This window comes from Ovis aries, chromosome 18, assembly GCF_016772045.2.
Source record: "Ovis aries strain OAR_USU_Benz2616 breed Rambouillet chromosome 18, ARS-UI_Ramb_v3.0, whole genome shotgun sequence".
NCBI classification, from domain to species: Eukaryota; Metazoa; Chordata; class Mammalia; order Artiodactyla; family Bovidae; genus Ovis; species Ovis aries.
This window is the reverse complement of record NC_056071.1, coordinates 25,140,334-25,165,069: the sequence shown is the minus strand read 5'-3', so window position 1 is coordinate 25,165,069 and position 24,736 is coordinate 25,140,334. Positions and strand designations below refer to the sequence as shown.

At 42.6% G+C, this 24,736-nt stretch overlaps 2 protein-coding genes across 2 annotated transcripts; one reads left to right on the top strand and one right to left on the bottom strand.

The window, feature by feature from the left end:
* Positions 1-2,219: 2,219 nt before the first annotated feature.
* MPHOSPH10 (M-phase phosphoprotein 10) lies at positions 2,220-14,224 on the bottom strand. The gene is made up of 11 exons (XM_004017801.5): positions 14,104-14,224; positions 11,116-11,812; positions 10,400-10,554; positions 9,764-9,935; positions 7,360-7,501; positions 6,508-6,575; positions 5,553-5,690; positions 4,710-4,820; positions 4,103-4,210; positions 2,843-3,073; positions 2,220-2,465 (listed from the first exon to the last, which is right to left on the bottom strand). Exons 1-11 carry the CDS (start codon positions 14,220-14,222, stop codon positions 2,316-2,318), a joined length of 2,091 nt encoding a protein of 696 aa, XP_004017850.4. The 5' UTR covers positions 14,223-14,224; the 3' UTR covers positions 2,220-2,315.
* Positions 14,225-14,858: 634 nt separating this feature from the next.
* Positions 14,859-23,210, top strand: MCEE (methylmalonyl-CoA epimerase). Its single transcript, XM_004017800.5, has 3 exons — positions 14,859-14,921; positions 20,182-20,516; positions 22,781-23,210. The coding sequence occupies exons 1-3, from the start codon at positions 14,870-14,872 to the stop codon at positions 22,931-22,933; spliced, it is 540 nt and encodes a 179-aa protein (XP_004017849.2). The 5' UTR covers positions 14,859-14,869; the 3' UTR covers positions 22,934-23,210.
* The last annotated feature ends 1,526 nt before the right edge of the window (positions 23,211-24,736 follow it).

Here is a 24,736-nt window from a genome sequence, read left to right as displayed (position 1 = left end):
ATTGCAGCCATGAAATTAAGACGCTTACTCCTTGGAAGGAAAGTTATGACCAACCTAGACAGCATATTAAAAAGCAGAGACAGTACTTTGCCAACAAAGGTCTGTCTAGTCAAGGTTATGGTTTTTTCAGTAGTCATGTATGGATGTGAGAGTTGGACTATAAAGAAAGCTAAGCACAGAAGAATTGATGTTTTTGAACTGTGATGTTGGAGAAGACTCTTGAGAGTCCCTTGGACTGCAAGGAGATCCAACCAGTCCATCCTAAAGGAGATCAGTCTTGGGTGTTCATTGGAAGGACTGATATTGAAGCTGAAGCTCCAGTATTTTGGCCATCTGATGCAAAGAGCTGACTCATTTGAAAAGACCCTGATGCTGGCAAAGATTGAGGGCAGGAAGAGAAGGGAATGACAGAGGATGAGATGGTTGGATGAGGTCACTGATTCAACTGACATGGGTTTGGGTAGACTGGCAGTTGGTGATGGACAGGGAGGCCTGGCGTGCTGCGATTCATGGATTCAATGAGTTGGACCCGACTGAGCAACTGAACTGAACTGAACTGAGTGCTGATATCAGCTGGTTCTAACACCCCAAGAGACCCAAACGTAAACTTTCTGAGAATGGGGCGCCTGTCTGTGGTCCCTTACCATTGCCTACAGCAGCAGCCAGCACTGTGTGATTACTCCATAAATGTGTGCAGAATTAATGCATGAATAAATAAAGAGAAAAGGGACGTGAACAGGGAATTCACTGACAAATTGAATGGCATTGAGTGCCAACCTCATGCCTGGTAAAGCCCTTGATGCTGTGAACAGAACAAATGGAGAAATGAGGGGGAAAAAATCCTGCCTTTGTGGCAAATACATTCTGATGAAGGAAGATAGAGGAAAAAACAAAAATATACATAAATTATAGAGAGTTTAAAAGGCAAGTACAGATTAAATGAAATTCCTGTTTTATGGCAAGATGAGAAAAGTTTAAACATGTCTTTCCCAGTTTGGGCTTCTGCATTAGTGTTGTGTGTTCTGTATCAGCATTAATCAGACCTTTTTTCTCAAGTCCTTAGGAGATAAGCTTCCTTCTCAATCATGATGGTCCATGACCCACTTCCCTCTCATGCATAAATCTAGATGTGTAAACTGTCAATGATACAGCATTTAATGTACAGATCTGTGTCTCAAAACCATATGTAATTGTGCCTTGACCTCTAACAGGTGACAGTTGTCAGAGGGGAAGAAGGCTGCCAGGAATTCCCTCTTTGGGGCAGCTTTTCCTACCAGGAAGGAGACCAAGAGTAAACCTCCCATAAATTCCCTCTCTGGGGGCATTTTATGGCTATGAAGATGGAAAGACCCCTGGCACCTGAATTTGCAAACATTATCACAAACTTATCTCCCATTTGTTCTTCTAGACCCCTACCTGCTTTTCTTTTCCCTGACAAGTTAGGTGTATAAATCTCTAACCATTTACCCAGCTGCTTCTTTTGTAATACTACAATACATGAATACTTTCTCCTGTTAATCTGTCTTCTATTGTCAGTTTAATTCACAGCCCTCAGGGACTAAACCTAAAAATCTAGACGGCTCTTTCAAGAGGTTTAGTTGTGAAGAGCAGAGAGATGAGGCAGAACTGAGGGGTTAAGTGGGGTTAAGAGTGTTGTTACTAAACAAATGCTGGAAAGGGTATGGAGAAAGAGGAACCCTCCTACACTGCTCATTGCTGCTTCAGTGTCAGCTTTGTTCTCATTCTCTACTCCCAAAAGGGTAATGTGAGGCCCTAACAGATGAAAGACTGTCTTCCTTGGATGGGAGGTCAAGACAGGGAGCACCATAGTGGTCATGGAAGGCTCTGAGGGCCACCAGTCTGCCCTCCCGACACACTCACTTCTCTCCTAGCCATATCACCCACCTCCTCCCACCTGAATGGGGATGGGACTCCCCAGCCTTCATAAGCCTCTGCTCACGCAACACGAGATCACTTCCCAAGGAGAAGGATGTAAGATACACGCATGGAAACCCCATTGTCCTGTGGAAGGATGGCAGGGCTGTGGGAGAAGAAAACCAAGGCCCTCTTAAGACAAGCGAGGACCTCTGCTGTGGGTAGCTGGCTGTGACAGACTGGCCCCTTCCCTGGCCAGGCCTACTGTGCGGGGTCGCTGGGAAGAGAGGTGCCCTCACACACCCAGAGGAAGGCTTGCTATTCTCAAACATCTGTAGTCTGTGTGAAGAAAAGTTCTCAAACATTTTATTACAAAACTGAACCATGACAGAATATAAGCTTACACATGTAAATAGTATTTACATTATATGCAAAATATATTACAGCTTTAATTTATGAACCGATATATCCTGGTTTTTCTTCTTTTTCTTGTCTGTTTTCTTTGCATTGCTGATTTGCATTTTCACTTGATCTTGTAGTTTAGAAAAGAATGCCTGAGATGATTTTAAGGCTTTGTCTTTACCTTCATCCTGCAATTAGAAATAACACAAAGTCATGCTGTAAGGTATTATGCTTACAGATGAACAAAACCAAATGACTACAACAGGGCATCACAGTGTAAATGTGGAAAAGAACTAGACAGAATTATGACAGCTTGCACCAATTAGAGCAGAAGTATTATACACATTTTATACGACTACACTGGTCTCACAATGTCAGGTGACCATGAGCCCCTGCACTTGAAACCCAAGGTTTAGGCTGTAACACAGCCAGTGCCCACGGCCTCTCCCCTCTCCTCCCTTCCCTTTCCCTTTGTGGGTGAGCTTGGTCACTAGACACCCAGGTCACCTAAAGTGCCATCGGCCCTGTATTCAAGCCTCCTGACAGCTCTCCTCCCCATCCTCACCTTTAGCAGAGAGGCTTTGCCCGTCTTGGTCAGCTGTTTCAGCTTCTCAGAGGCTGCTGCTTTGGTGTATCTCCCTGCCTGGTCTGGGTTATTCTTTTCAAGAAGTCTTCTCCGCTTTTCTTTCTCCTTTATTTTCAAATGCTTTTGATATTTCTTTTTCCTCCTTTCTCGTTTCTTGTCTGTAGCTGTTTTCTCAGCAGCTGTTTTTATATCTCCAGCTTTATTTTTCTCCTATTGAAAAACCACCACCAACACACTCATTAATCTAACCTAATGACTTCGGAAACTGTAAGAGAAGCAACTGCACGGACTGTGGCCCAAGTGTGAGAAGCAGCCCGAGCACACGCGGGCTCTGAGGGGCTCTGGCCACTCAGCAATGTAAGAGCTGGGAAGCGGTGTAAGACCCGGGATACACTATAAGACCTGTGACGTGCGCTCTGACGGTAACAGTTCGGTCTGCATACTGCTTCACGAAGGTGGCCTGGAGAGCATGGGTGTGAGGCTTCCCCTCTTGGAGAGGCAGGCAGACCCCATCCTAGGCTCCAGGGACCTGCCTACGGCTGCCCAGCTCTGAGCCGCTGAGGGCAGGAAATCTAGCTGGTGAAGGTCCACTTTCTCTTTTCTCCTTCACTCCAGCCCAGCCTAGGGTAGGAGGAAGAGGCTCTGAAGGGGGGGTATGGGTGGAGCAAAGCAAGTGAGCACAAAAATGGAGGGCTCTGCTGCCAGGCTGCCGGAGGGATGAGGCCCTGGCAGAAACCACCACCCCTGCGCCAGGCGAGGGTTCCCAAGTACACAAGGCAGGGGTGTCCTGTGTGTGGTATGCCCAGCTCTTCCTAGACCCACACACTCTGTTCTAGACCATGGTTCCAGGACTGATAAGCCTTACCTGGATACAGCAAAAGGGAAAAATGCTAATATCAAAGCACTGCTAAATAATATGCAATTTGTTTCAAGTCTAACATCTTAGCAAACATCTAACAACCTCAAACTTCTAATATTCAACCTGAATTATAACAAGATACTGATGCTAGATATTTGTAATCAGCATTTACAATATTTCTCAAACCTACATCTCATAATAATACCTGATTATAGCAAACTTGTATTTGAATATTCTATAATATTATTAATTTGATTATAGGTGGGAACTGCTCAGATATGTTAGAATAAACACTATAAGCTCAAAGAAAATGATGTTAAATAGAGATCTGACTATAAACGACCAATTTATAAACAGACACTTTGACACTGGCTTCTCACCTTGACCTCCTCTGGGGCCAGGAGGGCTGCGTCACTGACACTCACGGGGGCAACCTCCTCCATGGTGACAGCGGGCAGATTTGATACCACTTTAATCTCTGGAACAGGCTAGGAAAGAGACAACACATTTGATAGGAAGTAAGAAGTGGTCCTCATGTAAAACACTTAAATTGTGAACCTAAAGAAGTATAACATACTTCACGGAGATTATTAAAGATGTGAGATGCGAAGTCTGTTGGCTGAGCTAGTGCACATGAAGGATCTAACCCGACAGGTAGCAGGCAGTGACGCATGCCAGGCACAGACACCACCCACACCCCCAAGTCCATCACACAGTGAAAACACAACCAGAGACCAGACAGAGAGGAGGGTGGGAAAGGAGGAGAGCCTGTGGCTAAGACTGAGGGTCTGGCAGGGACCGCCAAGGAGATGGAAGTCAGGCTGGACCAGCTGGGGGGTCCAGATCCGTCCTGGGACCAGACACGAGCCTTCCCCATGGGAGGCCCAATGTGTGGTTCATGGTAAACCCTGCAGGTGTGCATTCTGAACCCAAACAAACAGTGAGTCTCTCATCTGTCATCTACTCCCCGAGATGTCACACACTTACTGGCTTGGGGATAAAGTGGAAGTTTGAGAGCGCATCCAACTTTAAGAAGAGGGAGTCCATCATCTTCTGGATTTCTACATGCTCTGGATTTTCTTCCTCTGCTGTTTTTTGCTGAGAAAATCAGTTCAACATCATCAGACTAAAGCGGCGACACAGGACAAAACACTCAAGGCCCATGAGGGCATCACCAATTTCTCGTCGTCAGACTTCAGCTAAAAGACACTTCCCAAGGTAAGGTCACTGTCAGGACCGAACTGCTAACATTTAGAACTTACAATTTAGTGCCCTTAATAGTTAGGCATTGTTGGCGGGAATGTAAAATGGTGCAGTCACAGTAGGAACACGTCTGCCTGTGCCTCCAGAAGTTAAACAGAGTATCACCACAGGACCTGGCAGCTCCACTTTTACATATATGCCCAAGAGAATTAAAGGAGGTACTCACTCATACACTTATTTAAGTACATATACATGTATGTCCACGGACACACTATTCACAAAAGGCAAAAACAGCCCAAATACTCATCAACTGTTGAAACTGGATCCATAAATTGTGGCACACATACAACAGAGCATTATTCAGCTGTAATAATTGCTGGAAAGTTAATAATTAGTTGTGAGAGTACCAGGGGACCAAGAGTGACTGCAAACCACCCCTAGCCAGTGATACTCCGTGGGAGCACCTACCCTCTGCTCCTATAGCCACGCTGCCTCACACTACACAATGTGACCCCAGCTCAGGACTTCTGTCTCTCTCACCTCTCGAGCAGTAGGTAGAACCCACAGAACTTGTTCTCTACATCTCCTCCCTGAACGGCAATGGCTTTGCCATACTGGCCTCCTCACCTGGTTGAGTTTGATGTACTCCTGTTCGTAAATTTCAGCAAGGCTCAGTTTACTCTTTTCGTGGTCCAGTGTTAAACGCTTTTTATACTCAAATGCATCCTCTTTAGGCTTTTCTTTGCGTACGACATCATCCCAAGCCTGAAACAGGAAAGGCACATGGAACATAAATTGACAGACAAAATCTGTAACTTCTTTCTAGGGTCCCTTAGGCCTCTTCCTCTGGAATACCAATTATCATCACAGAGTAAGCAAACTGCAGCCAAAAGGAAGGCATTTTCTCAAAGCAGAGAAGGCATCACTCAAGTGTCCTTTTTTGTTTTAAATGCTGGTTACCAATTTGAATTCCACAGTTCCCCATGGTGGTTTGTCCAATAGTCAAGACAAGAGTTCAAAGGAAAAGATCCTCTGTGTATCATACCCATCCCTCAAACCATTCCTATTTTAAACATACACATCTTACAAAGTCATCTCTTGCTATACATGCCCCATACCCAAGTTTTACTCTAAGTTTACAAAATAAGATCAGTTTTTAAACAAAAACTCTTTGGTAGGTTTTATACACTTGAAAACTAGACCCTTCATATGTCACACTAGACACGGTGCCTAGACCAAGGGTCCTGGGTGTGAGCATGTCAAACCAGACCCCAGTCGCCCTCCAGAGCTTCATCCCACACCACATGAAAGGTTAGCAAGGCTGGGGGTTGCGGGGGATGGCAGGGGCTCTGGCTACTTTGCTCTCCTCGGAAGGACACCCTTCTTTCTGGGGTGCTAGCAAGGACAGTACCTCACACAACAAAGGTCAAGGATACCTTTGGGGTAGACTTAGGGCTTTTAAACAAAAACTTGATAGGAACAAATATTCTAGGAAAACAGAGTGTTATTCCTACTCCCAAAATATTCTATTTCTAAAAATGCCAGTGAACTCTGAATTAAGTTAAATTTCATTCTTACTGACCTGATCTCTTATCCTCTGCTTAATGATATCCTCTAGTTGGAGAGTGGTTTCCTCTGTGATCACAGGTGCTAAAGGATACAGAACGTGTATTGTTAGGTAGATAGAAATGAACCCGTGGTTTTGTGAATTCTTGGGCCACCCCACACCTCCCATATCAGAAATGGGGGGAAAGGGACACTAATGTGTGTGTTAGCTAACTTTTCTGATGTTCCCTGCAATTTGAGAACCACAAAGCTACAAAGTACACACAGTGATAAATGCTAACACTTTTAACCTGTGCACCTGGGGATGCACTCCTTTTTGCACTAAATACAATGAAAATTTGTTCTGATGTAATGGGTATAAGAAAGAATTCAATGAGATGGTCAGGGATTTTGGCTGGAGTCACAATTTAATCACTGGACAGTAACAGCTGGCACTGTAAACACATCAGCAGCAGGACTCTAATTATGGGTGACACATTAGGCATCACCAGTACAGTAGTAACTCTCTGATGGATCAGTGGCATTGTGGCTGTACGGGAGAATGTTCTAGTTCTCAAAAAATAGTAAAAGTACTCGAGACCAAAGTGTCATGATCCTGGGTACTTACTTTCAAATGATTCAGGGGGAAAAAAGCACACACACACAGCCACACATGAACAGGGGGAGAAAGCAAACATGGCCAAAGGTTAACAATCGGCAAACCCAGGAGAATGGCACACATTTGTCCACTGTACTAGTTTTCAAATTTTCTGTATGTTTGCAAGTTTTTAAAATAAAAAGTTTGGGGGAAATAAATATTACTCCAAATCTATGAAGACCACTGAAAAGGGTACGTGAACACCCATGGAAGCCCAGTGGGCACACGCACCCATGCGCACGGCGTGGTCAAAGTGCAGGGTCTCTTCCAGGAGGCTGTTCTCGGGCCGCTTCTGCGCTGTCACTTCTCCTTGAAGCTGCCAAGGTTTCTTCTCCAACAACTCTTTTTCCAAAGATGCAATTTTTTCATTCATCTGAGAAAGAGACAGGAAGAGTTACCACACATTTGGAAACAGACATACAGGTGAGTAAAAGCAACTAATATTTTTACTAGCGGGAGAGCAAGAAATGCATTGTTTCTGAAAAAAATCCCGCTTTGTCTTTGCATTTTTTAAGGATGGCAATAGTGACTTCTACACCTATCCGGAGGTAGGATAAGGAGCTGTAAATGACCTCTTTTCCGCACTCATTTGAAATGTTATGTTTAGTATTTACTCACTTCTCCCAGAAGCATCTGGGTGTATTTCTGGGCTCTATTCTAGTGAAACTGACCTATTTTATTTATTCACAAGCCACTATCAACTTAATTATTAGGGCATTCCAAGACTAAGTAATTTTTTATCAAAGCATCAGTATCTGATGGAGCCTGAACCTTCTGATTCCAGGCTTTCCAGGTGGCTCAGTGGTAAAGAATCCACCTGTCAGTTTCTGGGTTGAGAAGATCCCCTGGAGGAGGAAATGGTAACCCACTCCAGCATTCTTGCCTGGGAAATGCCATGAACAGAGGAGCCTGGCGGGCTGCAGTCCAGGGGGTGGCAAAAGAGTCACACACGACTGAGCACGTATATACTACCCCCTTGATCCACACCCACAATCCAAATTATCTCTAATGTCTAAAGAGGTGGCATCTATAATGACTTAATTGTGTACAAGAAGATAGCATTTTCAGTAACCATACCAAATTATTTTTCCTAATAGCTTTCTAGTTCACCTGCTTGGTTTTTCTAGTTCTCTCTCCAAATATGAAAGCTTTCATTTCGGTTTTCTCATCTCTTATTAGTGTTTTCTTTCATAGTTGCCCTGGCTGAGTAACACTTCTATAAGAATCTTAAGTAACAGTGGAAATAGTAACAGTGGTAATGGAAATAAGTCTAACTCTTGATTTTAAAGGGACGTTCCTAGAATTCTACCAGTAAGCAGGATGGCAGATTTTGGCTAGATACGCTTATATTTCACTAAAAGTAAAAAAAAAAAAATTAGGAATGAATATTGAATTTTACTAAATGTCTTTTTTTTTGACACATATGGAGGTGACTACATGATTTTTCTCCTTAACCCACTGTAACAAGTATTAAGTTACATTAATAGATTTCCTAATCCTGAATCAAGAGGATGAGGCCCACACAGCTGTGGTAACGTTACTCTTTCATTGCACTATTTTGCGTTTCTACATCACTATTCACAAATGAGACTGTGCGTGTTACAAGGTTACCTGTCAGGTTTGGGTATTCATGTAATCATAGTTTCACAAGAAGACAATTTGGAAGCTTCACTCTTCATATGAGGGAAATGATCAAACAGTACTAAATTATCCACTTCTTGAAGGCCAGATACAATTCCCCAGTAAACTAAAGCCACTTTATTTATTTTTTTTGTGGCAGTGTAAGAAGGGAAGGTCACTAATTCAAGGACAAATTTCTCATTTTCTTTCACTTTTTTCCCCTTAAAGACTTTCTCTTCAGGAACAATCTGATAATCATAGGTTTAACTCAGATTCTCTTTTTAAAATAATGTTCTTGATATCCTTGATATCTTTGGTTATTTACTTATTCTCATTTCAAGCTGTGTGATATAATTTTAAGACAGTTAAATGATAAAGCACAATGTCTGGAGCCAGGCTATATCTATTATTTTCAAACAACATTTTGTTTGTCTGACAGCATGTCATAAGGAAATAATTTTTATCAACTTTGGAAAATGTGTTTGAGATGTTATTAATTAGAATTCTGGCTGCACGGCACCTCACTGCTGCTGCTAAGTCCTGTCAGTCATGTCCGACTCTGTGCGACCATATGGACTGCAGCCTACCAGGCTCCTCCATTCATGGGATTTTCCAGGCAAGAGTACTGGAGTGGGTTGCCATTGCCTTCTCCGATACAAGCAATTGAAGCGGTTACCAGGAGAGGCTCATAGGACAGCCAGTTAGGAAAAAACCTGTCTCAGGTATAAAGACAGCAAGGCCAGAGAAACAAGTTTTACACATGGGCTCCATACTGAAAGCGACAGGTGGGGAAAGGCAGCACTGAATTTTGTAAATTGGCTGCTTCCCACGTGGAAGCACTGCCACAGAGAGCAACAAGATTTTTTTTTTAAAGGATAATTAGGTGTACCATCAAAAAAAACAAGCCCCCTGCCATCCACACACACAGAAAACCAGGGCAGATTAGTTGGTAGTCTGAGTTCAACAGTCACTGTTAAACATAATTTAAAAGTCCCTTAAATTTGCTAATTATTACCTTTTCTTGTCTTTTTTCAAAAGAGGATTTGACTTCATCATAGTCTTTCTGTACATTTAAGACATTTGTATCTTCAGTGTCCTCATCATTGGGCAGAGCAAAGGTCACTCTTTTCGAGGTTTCTTTATGTTGTTTACTGTCTCCACTTTCTTCAAGGTCATCATCTTCATCCCTATGAGACCAAAACACTTATGAAAGGAAGCATACCAGTTTTCATTAGAATATCAAAAAGAAACAAACTTAGCAGTTAAATTTCTTTTGTAGACAATGCAATTAAATACTAAGAACTTCCAGTATTTAGGTAAAATAGAACAAAGTATCCAATATCTAGAAAACAAATTATTTATCAATCTATAATACAGACTTATCTCACCTAAGTAACAACAGGGTATTTTTATTGGCACAGAAAACATATCAGAGCTCCTGGTAAGGAAGGTCTGCCTGCTACTGCCAGTCACACTGATTTGCACTAGGTCGTCTCTGACGTCCCTTCAAATTTGGAGACTTCCTCTGGCTATTCTGAGACTGTCTGACCTTAGAGAATCCCACTTCTAAGGACAATCACATCTGATGATTAGTAGTACACAGATGACTGGGCAGCTCCAGCTTACAGCGTAAAGGACTCAAAATACTCACGTCTCAGAAATGCTTTCTTCTCCTTCTTCAGCAATCTCTTCCTCTTTATCTGAAGCCAGTTCACTCCCATCATCGTGGACACTTGCTACATCTTCATCACTTTCAACTGGATCAAAGAAATCTTTGTATTTCAGGTTTCTGGAACTTTTACCTGACTAAAACAAAAATACTTTTAAAACCTTTAATCAAGGATAGAAAAATACATTAAATCACGCATAAATGTGTATGCATACTGTATAGGGGAAGTCGGCAACAATAACACTACTACAAAACCCTAAGAACTATTAGACCACAGCAAACTGAACAGAAGCACAGATTCATTTATAACTGGTAAGACAGAGCACCACAATCTTCTCTCAAAATCTTCTAACTACAAGTAATTCCAAAACATCCCTGACTACATAAAGTATACAAATATCTTCTTTCATTCTTATTCTTAGTGCTTGGTGAAAATCCATGTTTGAGGGAAAATTCTGAATCTCCGTAACATGGATGACTGTGATTCTGAAGCTACAAAGGAGTGTTTCATGATAAGGAAATGATGGCTTTGCTTTAATTTCTCCAGTCCCTTTCTTTTTTTAAAAAAAAAAACTGATCTAAATATTTCACTGATCCTCTGGTGAATTTTGAAGTCTTTTAACCCTCTTCTGGAGAAACAGAACCCCATCTCATGTGATGAAGCAGAAAGAACACTCTGTCCTCTCCCCAAACTTTACCTTAAGATCCTGGCCTCCAAACAGTCCTCCTTCATCTTCATCGGAATCCACATCTTCAAAAAAATCAATATCATCTTCCTCTTGGTCATCTCTGTGTTCCTCTTCCTTTTCCATGTTTTCTAAAAAGGTCTCCATCTCAGAGAGCTTGAAGAATTTATCATCTACTATGGACTTTTCTGTTGGTTTCCTAGGCACTCTGCTTTGCACCTTGCTCTGACGTTCCAGTTTGCTGATATCAAAATCAAGATCAGAGTCCTCATCGCTGAAATCTAGGCTTTTCCTCAGATCCAATTTGCTTGAGTTTTTGGCTCTCTCATCTGCTTCAGGATCATCAGCACTCAGGTCTGACACTTCCTCTTCCTCTGCTTCCTCCACCTCCTCCTCTAAATCTTGTTCCAGGTCCTCCTGGCCAGCAGCCTCCAGCTCCATCACATCTTCTTCACACTCCTGCTCTTCACTCTCTGGGAGAAGACTGATGTCTTCATCTTCAATGGTTTCACTAACTGTACTCTGGAAGTGCTGTAAAATTGGTTCATTTTGTAGTTCCAATTGTTGCCAAATCTGCTCATCATCGAAATTATTTATCATCAATTTTTCTAAAGGACTCCCATGTTTCCTGTCATTCTCTAGTACTTTATTAAAATCATAAAGTACTTTTGTTAAAGAAGTAAACTTTGATGCCAGTTCACCTTGAATGCTGTTAAGAGGCAGGGAGAAGGAGTTAAATGAGATTTATGAGATTTATAGTTATAGTTAACAAGTTCACAGCACTCAGAAATGAAAGGAAAAAAAAGGCCCAACTCTTGCGCAAAATCAAAATTTTTAAAAGTTGAAGTACTGCTTTAAATATATTAATTTCAGTGATTCAGTATTTTTGATTATACGCCATTAAGTTATTAGAAGCTAATGGCCAAGAATGTTCCACTGCCGTACAATATATCCTTGTTGCTCATCTAGTTTACACATGGTAGTTGGTATCTCTTAATCCCACAGTCCTATTTCATCCTCTGCCCTGGCCCCCCACCCCCAGCAACACTTTTTTGGTTATGTATATTTGTGAGTCTGTTTCTGTTCTACTATATACATTCATCTATATTTCTTTTAAAATTCCACACGTAAATGATAACATACAGCAATTGTCTTTCTATGACTGACTGCAACAGGCATAATATTCTCTAGGTCCTTCCAGGCTGCGGCACATAGCACAATGAAATCTCCATTTTAAGTATAGATTCTGGCCCCCAAGAGTGTACTGTCTTGCCCAAGAGTTACATTAGTATATAAAAGGTGACAACCCAGTATCTCTGAATCTGCTAGATTTCAGGCAGGGAACCCATTACAAACCTCTTTGCCTTAAGATAAAGAGTGAATCTTCTGGATGAGGAAATGGCAACCCACTCCAGTGTTCTTGCCTGGAGTCCCATGGACAGAGAAGCCTGGCGGGTTACAGTCCATAGCGTTACAAAAGAGTCAGGCATGACTGAGCATGGATGGAGTGTATCTTAGCCTTAAATTCTCAACTCTGCTATATCACAGGCCTCTCCATTTAGTCAGTCCACCTGCTGTGGCAAAAGTGGTCATAGAATAGCTGTGATACCTGAGCTGATACCTATCTATAAGATCACAGTCTGACAAAAAATCTGGAGACACATATTTCAGGCAGAAGAAACAGCAAGAACAAACTTCCTAAGACAGAAATGAGGCTGGTGATTCTGAGGAGCAGAAAGGCCAGCTTGGCTTGAGTGTGGTGAAGGAGGCAGAAGAGAAGGTTAGAGAGCTGGGTGGGAGCCAGATCATGCAGGCCTCAGAGATAAGAGGCTGTCATTTTCATAAGCGAAGGTTTTGGGTACTTCCCTGGTGGTCCACTTGCTAAGACTCCACACTTCCAATGTACAGGGCCTGGGTTTGATCCCTGGTCAGGGAATTGATCCCACATGCAGCAACTAGGAATTCACATGTAGCAACTAAAGATTCCGAGTGCTGCAACTAAGACCTGGTGCAGCCAAATAAATCACTAAATATTAAAAGTAAATAAATGAAACAGTACAAATATTTTAAAATCTTAAAAAAAAATTAAGGCTTTAAAGCAGAGAAGCAAAATGACCTGACTTATGCTTGGAGAGATGGCCTGCCAAGAAGAAGGAATGAAATGAAGGTGATCAGGAGACTGAAGCAGACAAAGGATGCACAACTGTGCTGGGATCAGAGCTGCAGAAATGGTGACAAATAATCAAATTCAGAATATGGTTTGGAGATGTAACTGACAAGATTTGCTAACGAACTGGACGTAGAATCGAGAAAAAGGAAGACACTGAGGAAGTGGCTTGGTTTGCATCTGAAAAACTGTAAAGATACAATGTGATATGGAAGGCAGGTGGAAAGGATGGGGAAAGGATCTCAGGGAGGGCAGAGGATAGGAAGCAAACACAGCAACAGTTTATTTTGGACAGACTGAATCTAAGATGCTGAGTGTACGGCTTTAGTTGACTGTGAGCCTGGAGTTCAAGGGAAAGGTCGGGCGTGAAATACAAGATCTCTATACGTCTTCGAACAAAAACACCAAGAGCTTGTGCTGGGAAGAGATTAAAGACAATTCTAATTTTCAAGAGGCTCAGTCGTGGGGTGGATAGATAAGCAACTTAGTACTTTCAATAAAGTCTGATGATGAGTAAGTAAGCACTGGGTGCTGTGGGAACAGATGTGAAAAAGAGCACGCCACCAGGTGCGTCTGTGCGAAGGACGAGGGCATGAAGACCTCGAGACTGTAATAACCCAGGTTAGTTTGAGTTCAGCAGCACAGAACTGGGAGACCCACAGAACACAGCTCTTAACTATCTAAAGAAGTGTGACAGGCCAGGACAGCGCAAACTACCGGAAAAGTAAGGAAAAGAGCTCTTCCCTTCTCCTAATCTGGAACTTGCCGGGAGCCCGCAGCCCGCGCTCACGCGAGTCCTGCGCCACACCAGAGCCCGAGATCTGGGCACTTACGTGAGGAAGCACTCTGGGCTGTCGGTGGCTTTACCGACCTCCTTCAGGCACCGCTCCAGAGTCCGCCGACGCCAGGCTGGCCGGGCCATGGCTGACTGCCGCTCGGGACAGTGCCGCATGCAAAGGAAGTGAGCCACCGCCCGGAAACCAGGCCTCAAAGATTCGCCCCCGCGCGACTGAAGCCAGGAAACGAAGGTTCCGCGGCGCACAGGTTCCGGATCCACCTCCAGCCTCAGCCAATGACGGCCCGAGAACTTTAACCCGTTTTGCGCATGGGGGTGGGGCTGGAAACCGAAAGTAGCCTTTGGTCAGCTCGATGAAACGTCTCCAAACTTTTTGCTTTGTATTCCCGAGGGGCCCACAGGAGGTGTCGAGTCCTCCTAAAGTTTCTGCTTTAGATGCACTCTAGGTGACTTCAGTACGTTGTGCTGTAAAACAGAGGGCCTGCTCCCCCTCACACACACAAACGCTGCACACTCGCCAGACCCCAGCCTCTTCTGCCCCGCCCCTCGGAGTTTTTGTTCGGCTCTTAGCCTCGTCTGTCCCGCCCCTCCGGGCTCTTGCCCCGCCCCTAGTCTCGTCTGCTCCTCCCTTTCAGTCTCCCGCCCCGCCCCTAGCCAGGTTGTCCCGCCCCTCCGGGCTCTCACCCCGCCCCTAGCCCCGTTTGCTCCGCCCTTTCGGCCTCTCGCACCGCCCCTAACACGATTGTCCCGCCCCGTGCGGCACAGTCGCCCCTCCCACGGAACTGCAAGTCTGGAAACAGCTGATGCTTCCCAAAATGGCACGAGTGCTGAAGGTGGCGGCCGCGAGCGCCGCAGGTGAATACTCCGGGATCGGGGCTGTCCGAGGGGTGGGACCCGCGGGAAGGGAGGCCGGGGCGTGAAGAGGCCGCGTGTGGTCAGCACACTTGAGTCTGCTACGGTCTGCTCCCGAGGCGCGTTCCTTGGCTGCTGTCAGAGCCCTTAGAGCTTCCCAGGGACTCCTCGGGTTAGCCTGGGGATTTCCTTCTGTGTTTGCATCTGATGGTCAGCAATTCTCTGTGTGGCCCTGGAGGCGGGGTCGTCCGGCTAAGGGGCAGCCAGGCCGAGCCAGACCCAAATATGGTAAATGGCAGAGGGACAGTGAGAGACGGGGGAGGAACCAGAAGAAGCACTGAAAACGCAGGCTGAACTCCGGCCCACTCTGGAAGGTCAGTTGTGTAAAGAATATGGAAGCTGTGTGTCTTCTTCCCACGTACTCTAAGATATTCATGGTCTTGTATAAAGCCAGGGAAGAAAGCAGCAGACGGATGTGGAAGGTTTCTTGAGTTCTCTACACCACCATTAAAAAAGAAGCAAAACCCCTCAAGTTCTCTGACATCCCAGTTCATCTACTTTCTCCTCTTTCTTTTTTCTTCATCCTTCATCAGGGGTAACTATTTCTCTTAATCTGAAATTCCCTGATAAGAACGAGTTGCCAAGTGGTGATATCTCAGAGTTACTCCTGAACATTCGTGACAAATACTTAAGCTGAGCACCTTCAAAAAGTGTTCAAAGGCATGAACCCTAAATAATGTTAGTTTTTTCTCCTAGAAAATGCTGTCTTGAAACTTACAGTTGAAGTCCTTTAAAGTCCTCTCTCTAACTGAACAAGTACTTTATTGATCACTGTTTTTGGCTCCCAGGTGGCTCAGTGGTGAAGAATCTGCCTGCCAAGCAGGAGTCACAGGTTCCATCCCTGGGTTCGGAAGATCCCTTGGAGAAGGAAAGGGCAACCCACCCCAGTATTCTTGCCTGGAGAATTCCATGGACAGAGGAGCCTGGCAGGCTACAGTCTATGGGGTTGCAAAGAGTCAGACATGACTTACTTAGCGTCTAAACAACAACAACATAGTCTTTCTTACAGTCAGAAAATGTCTTATACATCTATCATTGCAAGTCACCAAATCTAAGTGATGGGCCCTATACAAAGTGCACCGTAATAGTTGTAACTGTCTCAGCCCTGGATCAGTTTAAAGAGGTGATATATACATGAAAAAATACTCACAAAACAGTCATCTCATCTCGTAGAAAGCTATTTCTTAGAAAATAGATATTATTCATAGGATTTACCCTAAAGATATTAAAAACTGAGAATCGAAGAATGGTAAAGAAGGACTTCCCTGGTGGTCCAGTGGTTAAGTCTTCATGCTCCCAATGCAGGGGTCATGAGTTTGAGTCCTAGTTGGGGAACTAGCATCCCACATGCCATACAGCTCAGCTAAAAAAAAAAAGGTACATAATGTTAGTAGAATGGGAAAATTAAACATCATGGTTGAACAACATCAACTTTGTTGTCAGACAGACCTGGACTTGAGACCCAGCTTTGCCACTCATTGTGACCTGGAAGAAAATCAGACCAGTTTTTTTTTTCCCCCTCTAAGTGGGAAGATTATTAAAGTACTCCCTTGAACTATGACTATTCTCTCTAATTTATGGCCATCAAAACTAATAGGCAGAGCTGGACCACCTCACGGTGCGCTCCCGTTTCAGAATTCGTGATCACAGTTTGCATAAGCAAGATTGTGTGGTAGTATTGTTGCATAACTCTAATGTTAAGATAACTTGTAGGTCTTTATTGGGAGAAAGGTCAAATGAGTGAGGTGTTACACCATGGGATCTGTCCTCCATGGGTGAAAGATCCCAGCGGTGTGGAGAAGGTGTAGAGACTGGGCCGTTTCTGCAGTCTGACCGATGATTTTCTTGGTTGTTAGCATTTTTAAAATTCACTGTGCCCTTCATGTGGCTTCTTGGTCTCCACAGAACCCTGCTTGCCACTGAACCAGCAGTCACTGTGTGTCATTAACAGTAAGAATGGCCAAATTTATTGTTTGCCAGTTATATATGTCTTGCACTGTAGTAGTATATTTTTTTACATCAAATACCTAATTTTTACAAGAAACTAGCAAGGCAGATATTTAGCGGGTAGGACCAGTATTTCTTTTTTAATTAAAATAAAATAGAAGAGAAAACATTAGAACACATCCCATCTAGTAAGGATTAGGTATTCTTTTTATGAAATTTGCTTTAAATGGTATATTTATGTGTGTACTGGCTTGGAGCACAATTAAATTTCATGGTGATACACTGAGTCCAAAGAACTGGAGTCGCCAAGGAGAACACAAGCACCAGTTGGGACAGTGTGTGGAGAAGACACAGCAAGATGACATCAATAGTGGATGTCTGTCCCCCACGGCCAGCAGGTCTATCTCCCTATGGCTAGGGCAGGACACTTTGCCTGTACACGCTCCCCTTTGCCACAGTGCCACAGTGCAAGGAACCTTGTCCCCTCCCTGCGGAGGACAGGTGTGACAGTCACGCTTTAAGCAGGTACAAAGGAGCAGTCATGGATCCTGAGTGAGGGAGAGGCCCCACAAGGTGATATGAGTGACTCAGGCTGTGGGCTCTGTGTCTCTTGGTGAAGTGTTCCAGGCCCAGGCCCCTCCCCCTGCGGCTGAGGAGACTGCCTTCCTGACTAGGAAGACCGTACAGTCCTCAATCAAATCAAATGGTGCCACTTTAATTTCCCTGTTAATCAAAAATTTTAGTAAAGGGAAATTATTAATAATTTTAGGTTAGCCGAAGCTCTGTGATACTAGGTACTATTTAAAGTGTTTTTCATTAAAAACTAACAACCCTTTGTTTAAGTTATGTGTTCTTGGGATTTCCCTGGTGGTCCAGTGGCTAAGACTCCAAGCTTCCAATGCAAAGAGCCCAGGTTTGAACCCTGGTCTGAGAACTAGATCCCACATGCTGCAACTACGAAAGGTCCTGCATGCTGTAACTAAGACCTGGCTCAGCCTAGTAAATAAAAATAAAATATGTGTTCTTCAATTTGCTATTTCATACTTGTTTATTAAGTGATGTAGTTTTGCAAGATTATATTTAGACCTCATACTTATATGTGATTTTCATTCTTGGGGGGAGTCCAGTTCTTAAAGTCCAGTGTTTTGGGAAGAACACATTGCAGGCTGCTTCTGTTTCCAGTTGCAAAGTTTCTTCACATTTAGAGGCATTTCTGCTTCTAGTCTTTCAAAATTATAAAAAGAACAATTAAACTTGCCGGGAGCCAGTGTGAGGAATCCCGCCCGTGACAAGGTCATGAGGAAGGAAGCTGACATACGCAAGGCGTGCTCAGACTTCAGGGACCCCTCTGGAAATTCCTAAGCATGTACCCCAACAAAAATCTGCCGGCTTTTGTGCTCTGCTTTTCCACTCTTCTGACATTTTCTGGAAAAAGTCAATTCAGGGCTTTAGTCTTCTGCATTTGAAAGAGTGTTTCAATCCAAAAAACCCTCTGATGGCTTTCTAGCCTGCCTGCAGGACTCGTACAGCTGCGGGTGTGATTGTTTGAGGCCTCCTGACCGCAGGAGGCACAGGAAGCTTAAAACATCCTAGGAATGTAGGAGCTTCCGAGGAGTCAAAATCTTTTTAGGACTGATTAAAGGTTTCATTTGTTGAGTCAATATTTGCTGCCAAATTTTCACATCCTTTAGTTGTAGATATAGTTAGAATAACAAGTAGTAGACCTTGTATTAGCAACATTAGATCTTTGAGTTAAGTACCTTCTTTGTTATATCCCACTGCACCTTTGTTCTATAGAGATGTAACTTTAATGTTAATGCTTTAAGGAGATGTAGATTAAAGAAAAACACTTCAGGGGAAACAAGATTAACATTCATTAAGGAAGAGAGCCAAAAGTGTTAACAAGCCTCTTGGCCAGAAGATAATGTAAATCACCTGAGACCTTTTGTATACCAAATGATGTATAGAAAGAACCTGAGCTGTGAACGCTACATAATCTTGTGTTACCCATTGATCTCTGTGTTTTATCAAAAGTATAAAAGGCCTTCTGAACAATAAAGGATGGGGCCAGCTTCTGGGGCCGGGGGCCAGCTTCTTGGACCAGCTTCTCTAACTAGTCTCCCGGCCTGGTTTCTTGGCACTCTGGCTCCCCCCGTGTCTCTCTCTTTCTTCTCCTCTCTCTTTCCCTCTCTCTGCTCTTTACTTTAATTTCGGGTTGAATTTCCACCTGGAGCGCGGAGGCTCACCAGGTCTACTTACTTGCCCCGGCTGTTAAGATCCGCGAGAAAGGGAGCTTAAGGCGAGGCACCCTTAGATATTCAAGCGGGCGCCGGTGGTCCAACGTAGATGGTGCAAATTCCTTGTCTGGAATTTTATTGGCCTTCCGCGTAAACCAAGCTATTCAGCCCTCTTCCTCCACTTAATCTTCTTACTACACTATAGTTTCTTAATCTAATCTTTCATTAATAAATAAACAAGTCTTTCCACGCCAACGCCGTCCACCCTTCGAATTCCCTGGATCCACCGGGGCTGGACCCTGGCATAAACTCACTCAGAGAAAGTTCTCATAGGTTTAAGTACCCTCTTGATCTTTGCCTGTTTTTTCCCCTAATGAGATTATTTTCTTTAGTTGATAATCATCCAAATAAAGTACACATTAAAAGGTACTTATAGTTATGACTTTCATTAACTTACTACAGAATATAAGACAAAAAAATTGGTTGTAGGTAGAGAAGAAAATTCCTTGCTCGCATCATTAAATGCATGTCATTTCACTGTCACATTCAAACTTATGCTTTATGAAATACAGAGAGTAATGAATGATTCTTCGTGATGTGCAGCTTTCCTTTAAGTGTTATTGATAAATATGTTAGTATGAAAAATGTCATCCTTTGTCCTGAATCTAAAAAGCACAGAAGGGAATTCCCTGGTGGTCCAGTGGTTAGGACTCTCTGCTTTCACTGCCAAGAGTGTGAGTTCAGTCCCCAGTCAGGGATCTAAGATCCCAAAAGCCGCATGGTGCAGCCAAAAACAAAGCAACAGCAAATAAAAAGTTCAGAATTAGCCTTTTAATTCCAGACAGTTATTTCAGAGCAGGATGAATAATTCTGATGTGTGTTTTTCATTTATCTCCTCTGATTTAATTTCCCTAATTAAAAAGAATGAGTAAATAATTTTTACATGTATTTTTAAAAATTAATTTTAGAAAGACATCAGTTCTCAGAAGAGGGATGTCAATGGCAGTTCAATTTTTCAGGGCTTTTCCTCAGACTTCGGACTCCAGTTTCAACAGTAAGAACTTCCGCGTCGCTGTCCTCGCATCCAGGGGCTGGCCCTGTATGGAACCTGGGTCGACTCAACCATGTTGCAATCGCAGTGCCAGACTTGGAAAAGGCCAGAGCATTTTATAAAAATGTTCTGGGGGCCGAGGTGGGTGAGCCAGTCCCTCTTCCAGAGCATGGAGTGTCCGTCGTTTTTGTCAACCTGGGAAACACCAAGATGGAGCTGTTGCATCCACTGGGAAGTGACAGTCCAATTGCAGGATTCCTAAAGAAAAACAAGGCTGGAGGGATGCACCATGTCTGCATTGAGGTATTTAGTTACTTTAATCCTTGGTGGTGTAAATTTCTCTTTTAAAATATCTTTTATGTTTTTTAAATTTCTTCAATTTGGTTTGATCTCCTTGCAGTCCATGGGACTCTCAAGAGTCTTTTCCAGCATCCAAGTTCGAAAGCATCAATTCTTCAGCATTTAGCCTTCTTTATGGTCCAACTCTCATGTCTGTACATGAGTACTGGAAAAAATCATAGTAATATTGGTCCTCTTCAAAGATGGATCTATAGATATAGTCTCTTTCCCTCTAGAAAACTGCAAATCATAATGAAAATATGTCTCACTGAAGTTTGGATTTAACTGTCAGTATCTGCTGAAGTTGGCCAAAGCAGATTTGCGTTTTTGCTATGGTATTTACTGATCATGTGCACCTTCTGTGCAGTAGGAATACACTGTTTTCCTTTTCACAAGGCAATTAGAAGAAGCAAGTGACAAGACTTTATAAAGTAAGAATTTCCATATAGATGCTAAGTATTATAATTATTTTCTGTCTTTAAAGTTTTAATAACTTGACCCTTATTACAAAGGCAATACATTTTCAGTTACCAACTGTGATTTCTCACATCTTCTTAGTTGCATCTGCTAACAATTTCTGGGAAAAAAAATGTTAGACAAGAATAGTCTCTTTAGAGAGGCTTTATCCATAAATGTTCATGTTTTGAAAACTTGTTTTTGGAATATCAGCAGTATTAATTATGCTTTGATTTACATTATTTTGGTAGGATAGGTCCCTTGATTTTAAAAAAATGACATAATTAATAGCTAGGCTCCACTCTCAGTCCAGGAAAGAGGGGGTTTGGATTCCAGCGTGAACACAAGTATTTATTCAGTTCACATTGCAAACATATTAGAGAACCTACTGCGTATCCTCTACTGAGTGCTTGTGTTCAGAAAGAATGTAATCTGTTTAAAGAAATTATAGTTTATTTTTAGTAACATTTGGTATCCTCATTCATGTTCAACCAGTTAAAGGCAGTATGTAATCCTTGGCTCTTTGAAAATAAGTGTGTATAAATGTGAACATTTGTTAAGTCTATATTTGGATACATGGATTTTATCCTCTCTGGGGTTTTGTATTTTTTTTTAATTGTTTGTGAAGCTATTAGATCATTAAACTCCAGGGTGATAGGACTGCCTCAGAATGTAGGGGTTCTTACTATCCCTTTCTATCCACTTACTGGGTTCCCAGTCTAGGAGGATGACTTTCCAAGACAGGTACGTGTTAAGTTGCTCTATTGTGTCTGACTCTTTGTGACCCTATGGACTGTAGTCCTCCAGGACCCTCTGTCCATGACCTTCTCCAGGCAAGAATGCTGGAGTAGGTTGTCATGTCCTCCTCCAGGGGATCTTCCTGACGCAAGGATCAAACCTGTGTCTCTTATGTCTCCTGCATTGGCAGGTGGGTTCTTTTTACTAAAACCACCTGAAAAGCCCTCAGAAATGAGAAAAATCACTCTTGCATCAAGTATTTAGAGACATATTTGCTCCTTTCTAGACTACCAATAAATATGAAGAAAATAGAAATGGCTTAGAAGAGAGTTGCAAAATTATACATGTCTGGATTTTTCAAGAATGGTGAAAGATATTTTGGTGACAGTTTAATAGTGATTTTCATGTATATGAAGTTCTGATCTCAAAAGTAATAACCAGTGATTTCCTTAGTAGTCCAACGGTTAAGAATCCCCCTTCCAGTGCAAGGGGCGCAGGTTTGATCCCTGGTCGTGGGACTAAGATCCCACATGTCATACTGCATGGCCAAAATAAAAGTAATAACCAGACAGTTAGGCAGATGGGAGGTTTGGAGATCAGGGAGGCACTCATATCTGTTGAGTACCTTTTACAAACTGTGCTCAGCTTCTCATCTGTTATCTCATTTTGAATTCTTAGCTATATATATGGTGGACCTCATCTCTCTCTTGTAAATGAGGAAGCCAAGACTCTTAGGAAAAATAACCTGTGAAGAATCATCAATAGTGCTGCAACAAGAATATGCTATGAAGTGAAGCAGACATCATTTAGGTCCTAAGGAGAAATGTTTACTAATGGAGAAAATGCTTAAGCACTGTGGTTGCTCACCTAGGAAAATTTAGCAAACTCTTATTTTTGTGATGGTAAAAGAATGGTTCTGCCCAATGGCAGAGGAGTTAGACACACGTTTGCAAAGTTTCTTCTATGTCTTAAGATACTATAGATTGGTATTTTTATGATCTCAAATGTGTTCTTGTTTATTTCCTTTTCTCGAGGTGGATAATATAAATGTGGCTGTGATGGATTTGAAAGAAAAGAAGATTCGTATTTTAAGTGAAGAGGCCAAAATAGGAGCACATGGAAAACCAGTGATCTTTCTGCATCCTGGTGACTGTGGTGGAGTCCTTGTGGAATTGGAGCAAGCCTGATGAATAATTCACAAGAAACTGATCATCCTGAAAAAGCCTTATCACAGGATGCTTCAACATCGAGTCCTTCACTGCTTCTGTCACTTAGAAGTCAGAACTAAATTACGGAAAGAGATTTTTAAAATTATATGTGTGTATATACATGTATACACACACAAAATATTTGCTGATTATGTTGGATTCTTTTTTCTTGATTTGCAGAAAACTTTGACTACTGAATACTTATGGAATACTATTAAAGTCATATTCATAGAAATAAATTATTCCTGTTCTGAAATGGGGTTGAGTACAGTGTGTCTGCTGTGTGGAAAGGGGGGCAGGATAGAGGCAGAGAGGACACCTGACAGCCACATGGCTATATATCTGGGACAAAGGGCTTCCTAAGGATGCTATAGAGAATTTTTTTAGAGCAAACTGTTTAAGGGAAAAAGAGTGTTGAGCTCAGAATTTTGTTCTTCTGTAGCAGTGCATGTTCACAAGCTCTTTATTTTGGGGGCTAGTGCTAGATTATAAACAGGAAGTTTTGTGGCAAACTTGGTGCCTAATCTAGTGGGTACATAGATAGGTGATTTTTTTTTAGTCAGTAGACACAGAAAATTGGAAATATCAAAGAAATATTTCATCCAAAGATGGGCACAGTAAAGGACAGAAGTGATAATGACCTAATAGAAGCAGAAGAGATCAAGAAGAGATAGAAAGAATACCCTGAAGAACTGTACAAAAAAGATCTTAATGACCCCCTATAACCACAATGGTGTAGTCTCTCACTCAGAGCCAGTCATCCTGGATTGTGAAGTCAACAAGTGGGCCTTAGGAAGCACTAAGCACTTTATTTTTAGCCAATAAAGCTTAGTGGAGGGGATGAAATTCCAGCAGAGTTGTTTAGAATCCTAAAAGATGCTATTAAAGTACTGCACTCAAAATATTACCAAGTTTGGAAAACCCAGCAGTGGCCACAGGATTGGAAAAGGTCAATCCTCATCCCAGTCCCCAAGAAGGTCAGCACTAAAGAATGTTCAAAAACCACCCGACAATTGTACTCATCTCCTGGCTTCCCTGGTGGCTCAAAGGATAAAGCATCTGCCTGCAATGCAGGAGACCTGGGTTCGATCCCTGGGTTGGAAAGATCACCTGGATAAGGAAATGGCCACCCACTCCAGTATTCTTGCCTGGAGAATCCCATGGACACAGGAGCCTGGTGGGCTACAGTCCACAGGGTCGCAAAGAGTTGGACACGACTGAACAACTTCACACACACCCATGCTAGTAAGGTTATGCTCAAAACCCTCCAAACTAGGCTTCAGCATTATGTGAAGAACTTCCAGATATTCAAGCTGGATTTAGAAAAGGCAGAGAAACCCGAGATCAAATTGCCAACATTCGCTGGATCATAGAGAAAGCAAGGGAATTCCAGAAAAACGTCTGCTTATGTTTCATTGACTATGCTAAAGCCTTTGACTATGTGGATCACAACATACTGTGGAAAACTCTTATTTAAAGAGATGGAAATACCAGACTATCTAACCTGTCTCCACATACAGAGAAACCTGTATGCGGGTTAAGAGCCAACAGTTAAAACCTTGTATGAAACAACTGACTGGTTCAGGACTGAGAAAGGAGTATGGCAAGGCTATTTTTGTTGTCACCCTGTTTATTTAACTTATATGCAGAGCACATCATGAGAAATGCCAGGTTGGATGAGTTATAAGCTGAAATAAAGATTGCCAGGAGAAATTTCAACAACTTCCGATATGTAGATGATACCACTCTAATGGCAGGAAGTGAAGAAGAACTTAAGACCCT